This window comes from Sparus aurata, chromosome 14 (genome assembly GCF_900880675.1).
Source record: "Sparus aurata chromosome 14, fSpaAur1.1, whole genome shotgun sequence".
Classification (NCBI taxonomy): Eukaryota; Metazoa; Chordata; class Actinopteri; order Spariformes; family Sparidae; genus Sparus; species Sparus aurata.
In genome coordinates, this window is record NC_044200.1 from 9,345,375 (window position 1) to 9,356,825 (window position 11,451).

The window sequence follows — 11,451 nt, forward strand, 5'->3', positions numbered from 1 at the left end:
GTAGCACCATATTTCTATCAAATAGCTATCATCATAATTATACATATGATAATTATTTTAATACTAATGCCTCAAAGCAATTTTATTGCTTTGTTGAAACATTGTCCCCAAAAAGGAACTTCACTCCTGAGCGGTGTCACCGTGTTATGGTTCCCCTTGTGTGGACGTTCACGTGAAGCGCGGTTAAAAGTGATTTCTCAGTTGTTCGTTAAACAATTGTCCAGCATGCATTTAACTCACAAGCTAGAGCTTTTTCCAGACCAAAAAGTGACACAAATGCTTTTCAAGGAGGTGAAAAATGCCGCAGAGTTGAGACAGAGCGCTGTGGAGGGTAAAATAAATGCTGCCTTGATCAACCCGACGATGGTGAGACATTTTAATTCATCTTTAATTCATCTTTAGTGACGTTTATTAGAGTTTATCTACATACGGGACATTCGTGTGTATATCTTTTTAGCTAATGAGTTTTATATCAAATGGGAAGTAAATGGTGTGAAACACGAAGGTCATTTTTGTTTCCTTTTGCAGCTGGTGAATCCTTTCCAAGTGCTGGTCGCTGCCAACAAGGCTGTCCACTTACAGAAAACTGGGAAAATGAAGACAAGAAGTCTATATTCAGAAATCATCTTCAACCTGTCACCTAACAATAATGTAAGTACACTAAATCTCATTTCATTGTCCATGTCTTCATCTGAAATTCTTATTTTTGTTTATGCTGGTATATTTGTTCCTTTCAGCCTTTGGTCTCTTAAGCTAACTGCACTGCAGAAAATTCTGTATCGACCCATTCTTACTACTTAGCTTGTGAACATCGATGACCCTGATGATGTCATAGTGACGACCCAAACCATGGTGGTTTCTTAAACTATACCAGGAAATATAACTCAGTTCATCCCAACCCTCTGCCGCTTAAATTTTCACAGTTCTTTAATAAACTCTATCTAGTAGTCAGCCTCCTAATGTGATAAAAGTAATATAGTGTAACACTGGAGGGGTCCTTTAAATGCTGTTATGAAACACACTGATACTTTACATCTTGTTTGCTGTTTTTAAAGAAACTAGCTCTTGAATATATCAGCGCATAACACATATTTCACGTAAAATGTAGCACACATTCAAAGTGTATCACGTTTTATTTTAACATTTATTGTACTATTACTCATAACTGTATACTATTCCAAGAAAGTTAGGAAAACAAACTTTGGCATAGTTGAAAATAAACAGAAAAAATGATCAGTTATATTAATTGACTTAATAATGGTAAATAACTATTAGACATCCAGAAAAGGGAGTGACAGGAGTACCAGTTAAACAGCCATAATGCACATGCATAAACTCAGAGCAGAAATGCATCGTACATGTATGACCTGTCCTCCCTGATACAGATCTCCGAGGCGTTCAAAAGGTTTGGAATCTCTGACGGCGACACCTCTGTCATGGTGGTCCTGGTTCACAGCGAAGACGAGTCCAAGCTCCTGGCAGACATTACTGCCAGGGTGAGCGGACAGCAGGTTCCAGTCGAAGATGTTTCCTCTCTGTCTGACCAGGCAAAGATCAAAAAGGTTCTTCTTCTCTTTCATTTTAATGGACTCATTCTATATAATTGCATAGACTTGCATGAGCATATGTGTGCGTATTTTGCTACACAACTGATAAAGTGAAATCTAGGACATGTGCGACTATACTGTATGTACTTCATTGCCTGAATGGGTGGCCATAGGCCGTTGATCAAAAAGGACATTTTTAGATGCTCATTGAAAAATGATGAGTGATTCCACAAAAAAATTTCTTCCTTTTTGAAAGACGTAACACCTTTCATGAGCTTGTTTTGTTCATCTTCTGCCCTTTTTGTCTCTGTTTCAGCTGTATAAAGTCACTCCCCTGGAGGAGAAGAGCGGGACTCTGCTTGACGCAGTTGTATGCAGGATGGCCATCAAGGACGTCATGTAGCTACAACAGGGAAAAGGACCAGGACTGGACTTTTCTAAAACAAATGGTTGCCTTTTTTCCACGAAATGTGGAGTTTTCTGCTTTTGTGCTGATGTTATTCCACCATATTGTGAATTCCCAAAACTAGACATTATCTTTTGTGCACTCCAAGCCCAAATCAAAGTTAACTACATAAAAAGTCACATTTTAAGTATGTCAAGTTTATTTTTTCATATATCTTTCCCCTGCTTGAATTTTCTATGCTAATTGACACATGTGGAGAAAGTTTGACAGGCAGTTGGGGAAGTCCTGTCACTTTTATTTTTTGCATCAACATCGAGTTCCTGCAGCAACTTTAAATGCCTCTCAGTCTTTCCTTTGAACCTTTTTGGTGACATTTATTTTTGTCCCTTAACGTTTAAGGCACGCTCTGAGCTTTTTATCAGCAGGGGACAGTGACGTAAAGCTGCTCTCATGCCAGCAGTTGGTGAATAATAATTTCAAAGTGCTTATGGCCAAAAATCAAGGTAGATCTCAAGAGGATTAAAAGCATCCACAAACACTGACGTGAAAGGCGTCAAGCCAAATTTCAGTCAAACCCTGTCAAAAAGCCAAGAATATTAAATGTACTGGTTTTTCTAAAACATTTCAGCTTCGTTTTTCGCCTTTCTATCACCTTTAATGACTTTGTTCATCCAAATCAGAAGACCTGAATGTGTTTTCATCTTCACAGCATGTTAACCAGAGACAAGAGACAACATGTACAATAAAAGACGTATAAGAAAAGTCAAATTATTGTAAAGTAGTGTACATTTTTCAGTCTTGGAAGTTAGCAAGCTCGTCTTTTCCGATGTTCCCCCCGCTGAGGATGCACACCACGTTCTTCTCCTCCAGGTCGGGTATCTTGTTGTTCACAATGGCGGCGAAGGCAGCAGAGCCCGACGGCTCCACCACGAGTCCGGACCTGTAGAGGGTAGACACCGCTGCCTTGATCTCCTCGTCGTTTATAAGGACGATCCCCTCCACGTACCGCTGACACAAGTCGAAAGGCAGTTTGCCTGAGTTGAAAATGAAAGGAGAGCGACAAAGGTCAAATTTTGAATTCTGCCAGAGAAAATAAATCCTCTGACGTTTTACCAGAGAAACGAAACCGCCAAACAAGAGTCTCGAAGCAGTATAGCTGCAGAAACAGCTCGAATCATACCTGCAAAAGGTGGTGCGAGTCCTGAGGCGATGCTCTTTGTGTCCATGCCCACAGGCCTCTTCTCGATGAAACTCCTGTACATGGTGCAGGCTGAGTCCAAACAAAAAACGCACACTCACAACAAGTTCACTGAGCTGATAGGATGTGTGGTGGATCTTCATGTTAAGTTTTGCTAGTTTTACCTCCTTCCGGTTCCACTCCGTAGATTCTGGTCTTATCGCAGCCCGACAGTTTGATGGCAGCAGCTACGCCGGCCAGCAGCCCCCCTCCACCGCAGCACACGACCACCACATCGGGCTCGGGCACCGCCTCCAGCACCTCCATACCTAGACTGAACGCATACAGCTGCTCAGCTTATATAAAGTTAAGCCCTGAATCTGCCTGCTTCTTTTACCTGACATGTTTTCGTTTTGTTTTAAAAAAGAGAATTTTGAAATAATAATCCCCCATCATCCCTCAGTGCACCTGGCGTGTCCTGCTATCAGATCCAAGTCATCGTAGGAGTGCAGGAAGGTCATGTCGTCCTCCTGAACACAGCGGTTCACCACATTCATCAGACAAGTGGTGGGAACACGCTCCACCTCCACCCCAAAACTCTGAGGATAAGAACAACACTTTGATTACCAAATACAGCTCCAGATAAACAGAGCTGAATGCACCTGTGTCCTCTGACCTGTATGAGGATCGATCTGGACACCGGGGCGGTTTCAGGCATCACCACCTTCCCCTTTGTCCCGTAGTGTTTTGAGGCGTATGCAAAAGACTTCCCATAGTTCCCGGCAGACATGGTGACAAAATGTCCGCCCTTTGGTCTCCTGGCAAACTGATTGGCCACTCCTCTGATCTTAAACGACCCTGTCAATTAAAAGTAACACAACGATTAAGCTGGAGAACTGCAAGGTGTGGTCCTGTGGTGTGAAATGAAATGCCTCGTACCCGTTCTCTGCATGTTCTCCAGTTTGATGTGGATGTTGCAGCGGACGTCTAGAGGGAGGGTCGTCTGGCACCAGGGGATCATGGGAGTGTTGATGACAGCAAGGGGGCTGCCTCTCACCGTCTCCCTGGCTTCTCTCAGCAGATCCATGGTGACGGCGTCTGCAGACACCTCACCCATCTGTGTCGGGAACAAGTTTAATATCAGGAACACGTTTGTATTGTGTAGCCACCATTTTAAGCTGGTTAAAAATATACATTTCATACACTAATGCTCTATATCAGAGCTGCTCAAAGTGGAGCCCGGGGGTCAAAGTTGGCTGCTGTAAGGTTTGATCTGGCCCACCAGATGTTTCTAGCAAAGATAAAAATTACAAATATATATGAATCACTGTTTATGCTAACATAACTGAATAAACAAGCTGTAATCAGAGGAAAATAAGGTCCCCAGAACACTGTTTGAAGGTAGAAAGGTGGCAGGGTCCGCCACATATAAACAGTCACTCAATCAATCAAATTTTATTTGTATAGCCCTTTACAATATCCTGACGGTACCCAAAGTGCTTTACATCAAAGCAATAAAATAATACATAAAAACAACACATAAAACACAAGAAAGTGCTACTAGTGCTGCAGGGTGTTAAAGGCCCTCTAAAAGTGCATAAAGTAAAAAACAGGCAAAATAAGTACACCTAAAAGCAGGACTACCTTAGTCAGAGTTAAATGCCAATCTAAAAAAGTGTGTCTTCAGCTTTGATCTAAAAAGGCTGAGGTCAGTAGTGGTGCGAATGTCAGGGGGCAGTCTGTTCCACAGCCTGGGAGCTGTGACAGCAAAAGAACGATCACCCCACTGTTTAAGTCTTGACCTTGGGACCTCTAACAGGAGCTGGCCAGAAGAACGGAGGGCCCTGCCATGATCACGGACAGTTAAAATCTCTGACAGGTAGGAGGGAGCCAGGCCATTAATGGCATAAAAAGCAAACAATAAAAGTTTAAAATCAGTTCTAAAACAAACCGGGAGCCAGTGAGGTGACGACGGCACAGGGGTAATGTGTTCACGCCTGGACGTCGCCTGTTTAAAAATCGGGCAGCAGCGTTCTAAACAAGTTGGGGACGCGAGATTAAAGACTGGCTGAGGCCGACATAAAGTGCATTACAATAGTCCAGTCTTGAACTTATGAAGGCATGGATCGCCTTCTCGAGGTCCTGCCGACTTAAAAAAGGCTTCACTTTGGCCAGGAGACGCAGCTGAAATAAACTTGTGCTGACAACAGACCTAATCTGTTTATCGAATCTGAGCCCACTGTCAAATGTTACCCCAAGATTCTTTACATGTGGTTTAAAAAAGGGTGCCAGAGTCCCAGAGTTTGTTATTAAAACATTTGACATAGATGGCGTGCCAAACAAAATACATTCGGTTTTGCTGTCGTTCAAGTGCAAAAAGTTCAGAGCCAGCCATTGTTTTATATCAGTGATACAGTCCAGTAACTGAGTAAGTGCAGTGTTTTCATTGGGTCTCATGGGCAAATATAACTGTAAATCATCAGCATAAAAATGAAAAGACAGATTGTGTTTTTTTATAATTGATCCCAGAGGTAGCATATACAATGAAAACAGAATAGGGCCAAGAATAGAGCCTTGTGGCACCCCACAAGAGAGGGATGCCTGTGAGGAGCAGAGGTCACCAATCATTACAGAGAAACTCCTATTTGCCAGGTACGACCTAAACCATTGGAGGGCGGTGCCACGGACGCCTGCATACTGCTCTAGGCGAAATACAAGGATTGCATGGTCGACTGTATCGAAAGCCGCTGTGAGGTCCAGCAGTACCAGCACAGCTGGGTTCCCAGCGTCCACGGACAAGGCAATATCATTATGCACCTTTAACAGTGCTGACTCGGTGCTATGCCGGGATCTGAAGCCAGACTGAAATGTATCCAGGACAGAATTAATCTCTAAAAATGTTTGTAATTGAATAAAAACAACTTTTTCCAATACCTTAGAAAGAAAAGGCAAGTGAGAGACAGGCCTAAAATTGGACGGCACAGAGGGGTCAAGATGTGGTTTTTTGAGGAGGGGCCTAACCACAGCGTGTTTGTAAGTGAAACTGTATGAAAATTGTGCTGTCCTTTAAGGTCAGTTTGTTTATTTGGGTTGTTTAAGTATATAAAAAAGTTTTTATCTCTTTGGATTAAAATTTCTTCTCCAAAATTCCATTGTGCACCTTTAAAACACATTTTGCATATATTACAATGTAATATACGGTAATATTTTTTACAATATGAAAAAAGGGCAGAAATTGGCAAATTTGTCAATATATAGAGAATATATCATTCAGTGTATTCTGTTATATGTTGCGAATACATCATTAAATATTTACATACATACGTAAAATTGACTCGGATTTCAAACATAAGCCTGTCAACTCTACATGACAGTGTAATATGTAACTGCAGGGTGGAAATTGTCTTAAAACTTTTTGGTTGACACAAATAATACAAAAAAACCAAAAAAAAAAACCCCAAAAAAACAAAAAAACAAATGTTAATATTCTAGATGGAAAACATAATTCCGCTGCATAAAGGGGTTTTAATGATTATTTAGAGGATTAGGAGCTGCCATGAACGCCACACGTACTGACATTCATCTTGTGTTCAAATAACAAAATCAAATGGCATATAGTTATGAAGTTAGCGAGCAGTTATTTAAAAAATGACAATAAAAAGGCTTCAGCAGGTCTGCTGATACTGGACATGAGGTCAGTCCACGCAGCTCTCACAGATTTAAGAAGAAAAAATCAAAAACGTCGAATTACACAACCTACCTTTAACTAAAGAGTCGTTAAGTTATCCAAAAACAAATGTTCCGCACTTTAGGCGTATTTTCCCACTAACCTTATAATTTGTTTGTTTTCTTCAGTTACTCTAAAGACTGACAGCCCCGTGATGTTTACCGTGTTACATTTTCTGCTCCTCCCAGCAGAATAGTAGTTCCAGCTTGAAACGTGTTTCCAGTCGGACTGTTTATGAAACGGACCACAAACATGGCTGCCCATGCAGGTGGCGATGAAGTACATTCAGTACAGTGAGCGAACTTTTCTTTATCGTATAAGAAAAACAATAACAATAGATAGAACTGTAATTTGAAACCATGGGTTTTATTCGACACGTCGTGTGCGCCATGTCAGGCGGCGTCGACAGCTCCGTCGCAGCGTTGTTGCTGAAGAGAAGAGGTGAGAAAACACAGAAACACACCTGAACTGACCAGACACTGATGAATGTTTAGCTAACGCTACATTAATAAAAGTCAAATACAAATACAGCTATTACCTTTTCCCTCACGCATGTCCCGCTTCTGGTGCTAAATCTGACGGCATAAGCACACCATCGCCTTATTTTTGTGTCTTTTCTGTGTGAAGGTTACAGCGTCACAGGGGTTTTTATGAAGAACTGGGACCTGCTGGATGAGAAAGGGGTGTGTACGACAGAGAGAGACTGTGAGGACGCCTACAGAGTGTGTCAGAGCCTGGACATCCCCTTCCATCAAGTGTCTTATGTCAAAGAATACTGGAACGATGTCTTTAGGTACGTATGGCTGCTGTGCATTAACCATAAATATATATTTTAATTTAAAATGTTTATTTTTTATCTGTCTTTTGCCTCTGTCAGTAACCTACTGAACGAATATGAGAAGGGCCGGACACCAAACCCTGATATACTATGCAACAAGCTCATTAAATTCAACCATTTCCACAAGTATGCTCTCAACACTCTGGGTATGTCATCACGATGTGGCCATACACTCGCATTAACTAATATCCAAGCTGATTAATATAGGTTTAACTGGGACACAATACAGATGTCTTATTAGGTTAGCCTTGTAATTAGTCATTCTGTTGTTGACTAAGGTGCTGATGCCATGGCAACAGGCCACTACGCCAGGACATCACAGGAAGACGAAGAGGTTTTCCAACAGACGCACACAGCTCCGCCTACCACGCTGTTCAGAGATCGATTTGAAATCAGAAATCGTAAGAGTTTGACTCTTTTACTCCCAAATGTGCGACCCTAGCGCATTTCCGTGCTACCTTCTGGAACTAAAGTTGCACCACAAAACTGTCTTACTCATCACTTTTCTCTTCCCTCTGCCCAGCGGTGAGGATGTACAAAGGAGCCGACCTCCTCAAAGACCAGACCTTCTTCCTCAGTCAGATCTCCCAGGATGCCTTGCGGCAAACCATGTTCCCACTGGCCGGACTCACCAAAGACTTTGTCAAAAAGATTGCTGCTGAGGCTGGGTTTCACCACGTGCTGAAGAAGAAAGAGGTAGCGCCACAACCACACACACACACACACACACACACACACACACACACACTCTCTCTCTCTCTACAGAAAGACATTAACTTCATGTTTAAGTGACATCAGGAGAGCAATAGTAAGCTGTGGTAATGTTTTCCAGAGCATGGGCATCTGCTTCATTGGAGAAAGACACTTTGAAGACTTTATTTTGGAGGTAAGAATTCAACCTTGGAGTCTTTGTTCCACATACTTTCTGTCGTTTTCTTTACTTTCCCAGTTTTTATAGCTTTCATTTATTCAGAGATACATATAAACCTATACTGTGCTCTTCTGTTTCCAGTATCTGGAACCTAAACCAGGGAACTTTGTCTCCATTGAGGATGGATCTGTGAGGGGAACACACAAAGGTAAGTCTCTGCTTGGTTCTGATGTTCCTTTATTACATTCTCACACAGACATACTGTAATGGCTCTCGATATGTTATATGTGAGAATTAAAACTAACAAACATTTAAAAAATGTTTGCCTTTTTGTCAACTCCATCCTTATTAGTCTTCCAAACTAATGACACTTCAGACAACTCATGGTGTACTTCCTGTTTCCTTCTCTGCATGTGTCTGTCCATCCAGGCTGGTTCACTCTGACGCTGGGTCAAAGGGCGAGGATCGGAGGGCAGAGAGACGCCTGGTTCGTGGTGGACAAAGACATCAGTACCGGAGACGTGTTTGTGGTGAGAACGTTTGTCTCTGTTGTTAAAGACGAAGCATCTTTCAAATCTTACGTCTTATCTGGAATTATGAATGTCCTCATTTATAGTTTACAGTTGGTAGTGACTTCTTACAAGGCTGCCTCAAATCTCCTGCAGAGAGTATACTCAATAACTTTTAGGACTAACGTTAAATTCCTACTCTTCAGTGTAGTTGTTTGAAACTTGACTTGTTTTTTGCCGTAACTTTATTCCTTACATTCTCTCTGATCAGGCTCCAACTACCAATCACCCGTCTCTTTTCCGTGACACGGCGCGGACCGACCGTTTCCATTGGGTGACAATCGACCCGCCTCCTGAACTCGCCAGGACGCAGATGATGGAGTGTCATTTCCGCTTCATCCATCAGATGCCGCTCAGTGAGTTCATCAGAATTCATCAATGCCTGCATCATGAATGAGAAGAAGTGAAATGCAGCGAGGACGATATTTATTAAAATTAAGAAAATACCACTTTTCTGTGTGTTCCAGTTCCCTGTACGGTGACGCTGAACATGGACGGCTCTGTGTGGATCTCACTCTCCCAGCCAGTCAGAGCTCTGACACCTGGACAGGTAACGGCTAACACACTACAACAACCTATAATTGAACTGCATTGGCCTCTTCTGTTACACATAATGAGTATTTGTATGTCCTTTTCTTCTCGCTCCTCCCCCAGTATGCTGTGCTCTACAAAGGAGACGAGTGTCTGGGTAGTGGGAAGATTATCCAACTGGGGCCCAGTGAATACACACTCCAGCAAGGAAGGGAACGACTGATAGCAGCCGCCCAGCACAAAGAGCAGCAGACGCCTGATCCAACGACCTGAGGCGACGCAGAAACAAGCTGTGTCCGGTACAATAGGTAGAGCACTCTGTTATTGAAAATAAACCGTCTGTTTCCTGATCTAGAGGCCGTATTGGAGGCTGTACACGGTTGATTATTTTTAAACCTCTACGTATCAATAGCACTGATGACACAAGGACAAAGGGGTTTAATTTCAGTGTTGTTTTTATGATCTGTTAGCTGATAAGTTTAACCATCAGCATCCAAACCAAAGTGTGTTTTTAAAGTGGAGACTGGATAATAATTAGATGGTTTATAAAGTAACAGTAACCTCATTTTGTAAAGGTTTTTCTGACTGTTCATTTTTCCCGAACAGTCTTTTATTCTGCTTTTAATGTAAACAGTATACCACTGAATGCTCATGATGACAAAGGTTATTAAGGCAAAAAACGATAATCTGTTTTTAAGAAGGGCTGGATGTCTTTGTTTTGTCATGTCAGAGAACAAATCAAGCCCACCTTTCCTGAAAAAAGTATTCAGCTTTTAAATGTGTCATCATGTTTTTGTTGAGTTTTTGTACTCGTATAGTCAGTCAGTACTCAATGCTATGACCTGTGGTGTGGAACAAAGGCTGGCAGTCTGAGCCCTTTGTTGTTCTTTACTGTAATGGTAGGAAAACTGTCATTGACGCAGGGAGACTGAGGCATACAGTAGGAGGTTCTGTTGGGATTTGATTCCAAGCCAGCAGAGTGAACTGCTCATGTCCACCTGAGATGGGATGACACTAACATTTTACTCTCTTGACTGTGAATGAAAGGGACTCTCATATTCTCTTGTTTTTTTTCAGGATGAAAAAAAGTCTCATTGTTTTTCATGCATTTCAAACATCGTCACAGAAGTTATTTTTTGTTTATGTTTATGCTATGCTCTAAATTAATACTTTTGTACTAAAGAAAAATACCTACCTATGTTATTTTTCAGGTTTGTCCACTAAGGAGAAAATAAGTTCTAAAGCCATTTGATGGTGAACATTGTTGGGGAAACGGTTTCCTTAAAGCATGGCAAGTTAGAGACTGCAACTAAATATGATGCAAAGAAACAAATACAGTGTTATTTGTTATTTTACACATTTTGAGACAGTTTGCCAGTTGGTTCAATTAACAATTAAATTGTTAGACTTGTCATTGCTCAACTGTTTATACTTCCATATATGTTGTTCTAGAAAATCCTATTGGAAAACTTGAAGTGCCTTTTCTTTTAAGAGGGCATTGCTGTCGGTTGTGGAACATGAGTTCTTCCTGATGTACAAACTGTAAATACTTGAACATTTATGAGTGAATAAACCTAAGAAATTATGTGTTGACTTGTTTTTTATTGGCATATAGACTTAAATAGAGTTGAGTAGAGCAAAACATTTACGGTATATCCCTGCAGGGAAGTTTAGCTTTACAGACAGTATACAAACAGACACATACGAATAAATCATGCAAAAGCACAGCACAAGATCCAGATCACATACACTGTTAACAGATCACCGAGGTTATAGTTTGTTTAA

The 11,451-nt window shown here is 41.5% G+C and overlaps 3 protein-coding genes across 7 annotated transcripts; 2 read left to right on the top strand and 1 right to left on the bottom strand.

Annotated features, from left to right (window-relative positions):
* The first annotated feature begins 112 nt into the window (after positions 1–112).
* On the top strand, positions 113–2,721 carry tprkb (Tp53rk binding protein). 2 transcript variants are annotated; one of them, XR_003986695.1, is made up of 5 exons: positions 113–366; positions 529–651; positions 1,386–1,562; positions 1,864–2,062; positions 2,101–2,721. XR_003986695.1 is itself a non-coding variant. In XM_030439857.1 (4 exons), exons 1-4 carry the CDS (start codon positions 226–228, stop codon positions 1,948–1,950), a joined length of 528 nt encoding a protein of 175 aa, XP_030295717.1. In that variant the 5' UTR covers positions 113–225; the 3' UTR covers positions 1,951–2,717. The 2 variants fall into 2 exon arrangements, 1 of the variants encoding a protein (XP_030295717.1); XM_030439857.1 differs by having other exon boundaries at positions 1,864–2,717.
* Positions 2,163–7,527, bottom strand: LOC115595413 (L-threonine dehydratase catabolic TdcB-like). Of its 4 annotated transcripts, none has more exons than XM_030439856.1 (7): positions 7,396–7,527; positions 4,070–4,247; positions 3,807–3,988; positions 3,599–3,729; positions 3,316–3,464; positions 3,134–3,223; positions 2,163–2,987 (listed from the first exon to the last, which is right to left on the bottom strand). In XM_030439856.1, the coding sequence occupies exons 2-7, from the start codon at positions 4,245–4,247 to the stop codon at positions 2,746–2,748; spliced, it is 972 nt and encodes a 323-aa protein (XP_030295716.1). In that variant the 5' UTR covers positions 7,396–7,527; the 3' UTR covers positions 2,163–2,745. The 4 variants fall into 4 exon arrangements, with proteins under 4 accessions (XP_030295716.1, XP_030295713.1, XP_030295714.1 ...); XM_030439853.1 differs by lacking the exon at positions 7,396–7,527 and adding an exon at positions 7,020–7,150; XM_030439854.1 differs by lacking the exon at positions 7,396–7,527 and adding an exon at positions 6,961–7,074.
* Positions 7,090–11,251, top strand: trmu (tRNA 5-methylaminomethyl-2-thiouridylate methyltransferase). Its single transcript, XM_030439852.1, has 11 exons — positions 7,090–7,298; positions 7,485–7,650; positions 7,735–7,841; positions 7,974–8,096; positions 8,219–8,391; positions 8,528–8,581; positions 8,708–8,774; positions 8,996–9,096; positions 9,347–9,491; positions 9,603–9,685; positions 9,790–11,251. The coding sequence occupies exons 1-11, from the start codon at positions 7,217–7,219 to the stop codon at positions 9,937–9,939; spliced, it is 1,251 nt and encodes a 416-aa protein (XP_030295712.1). The 5' UTR covers positions 7,090–7,216; the 3' UTR covers positions 9,940–11,251.
* Positions 11,252–11,451: the final 200 nt, after the last annotated feature.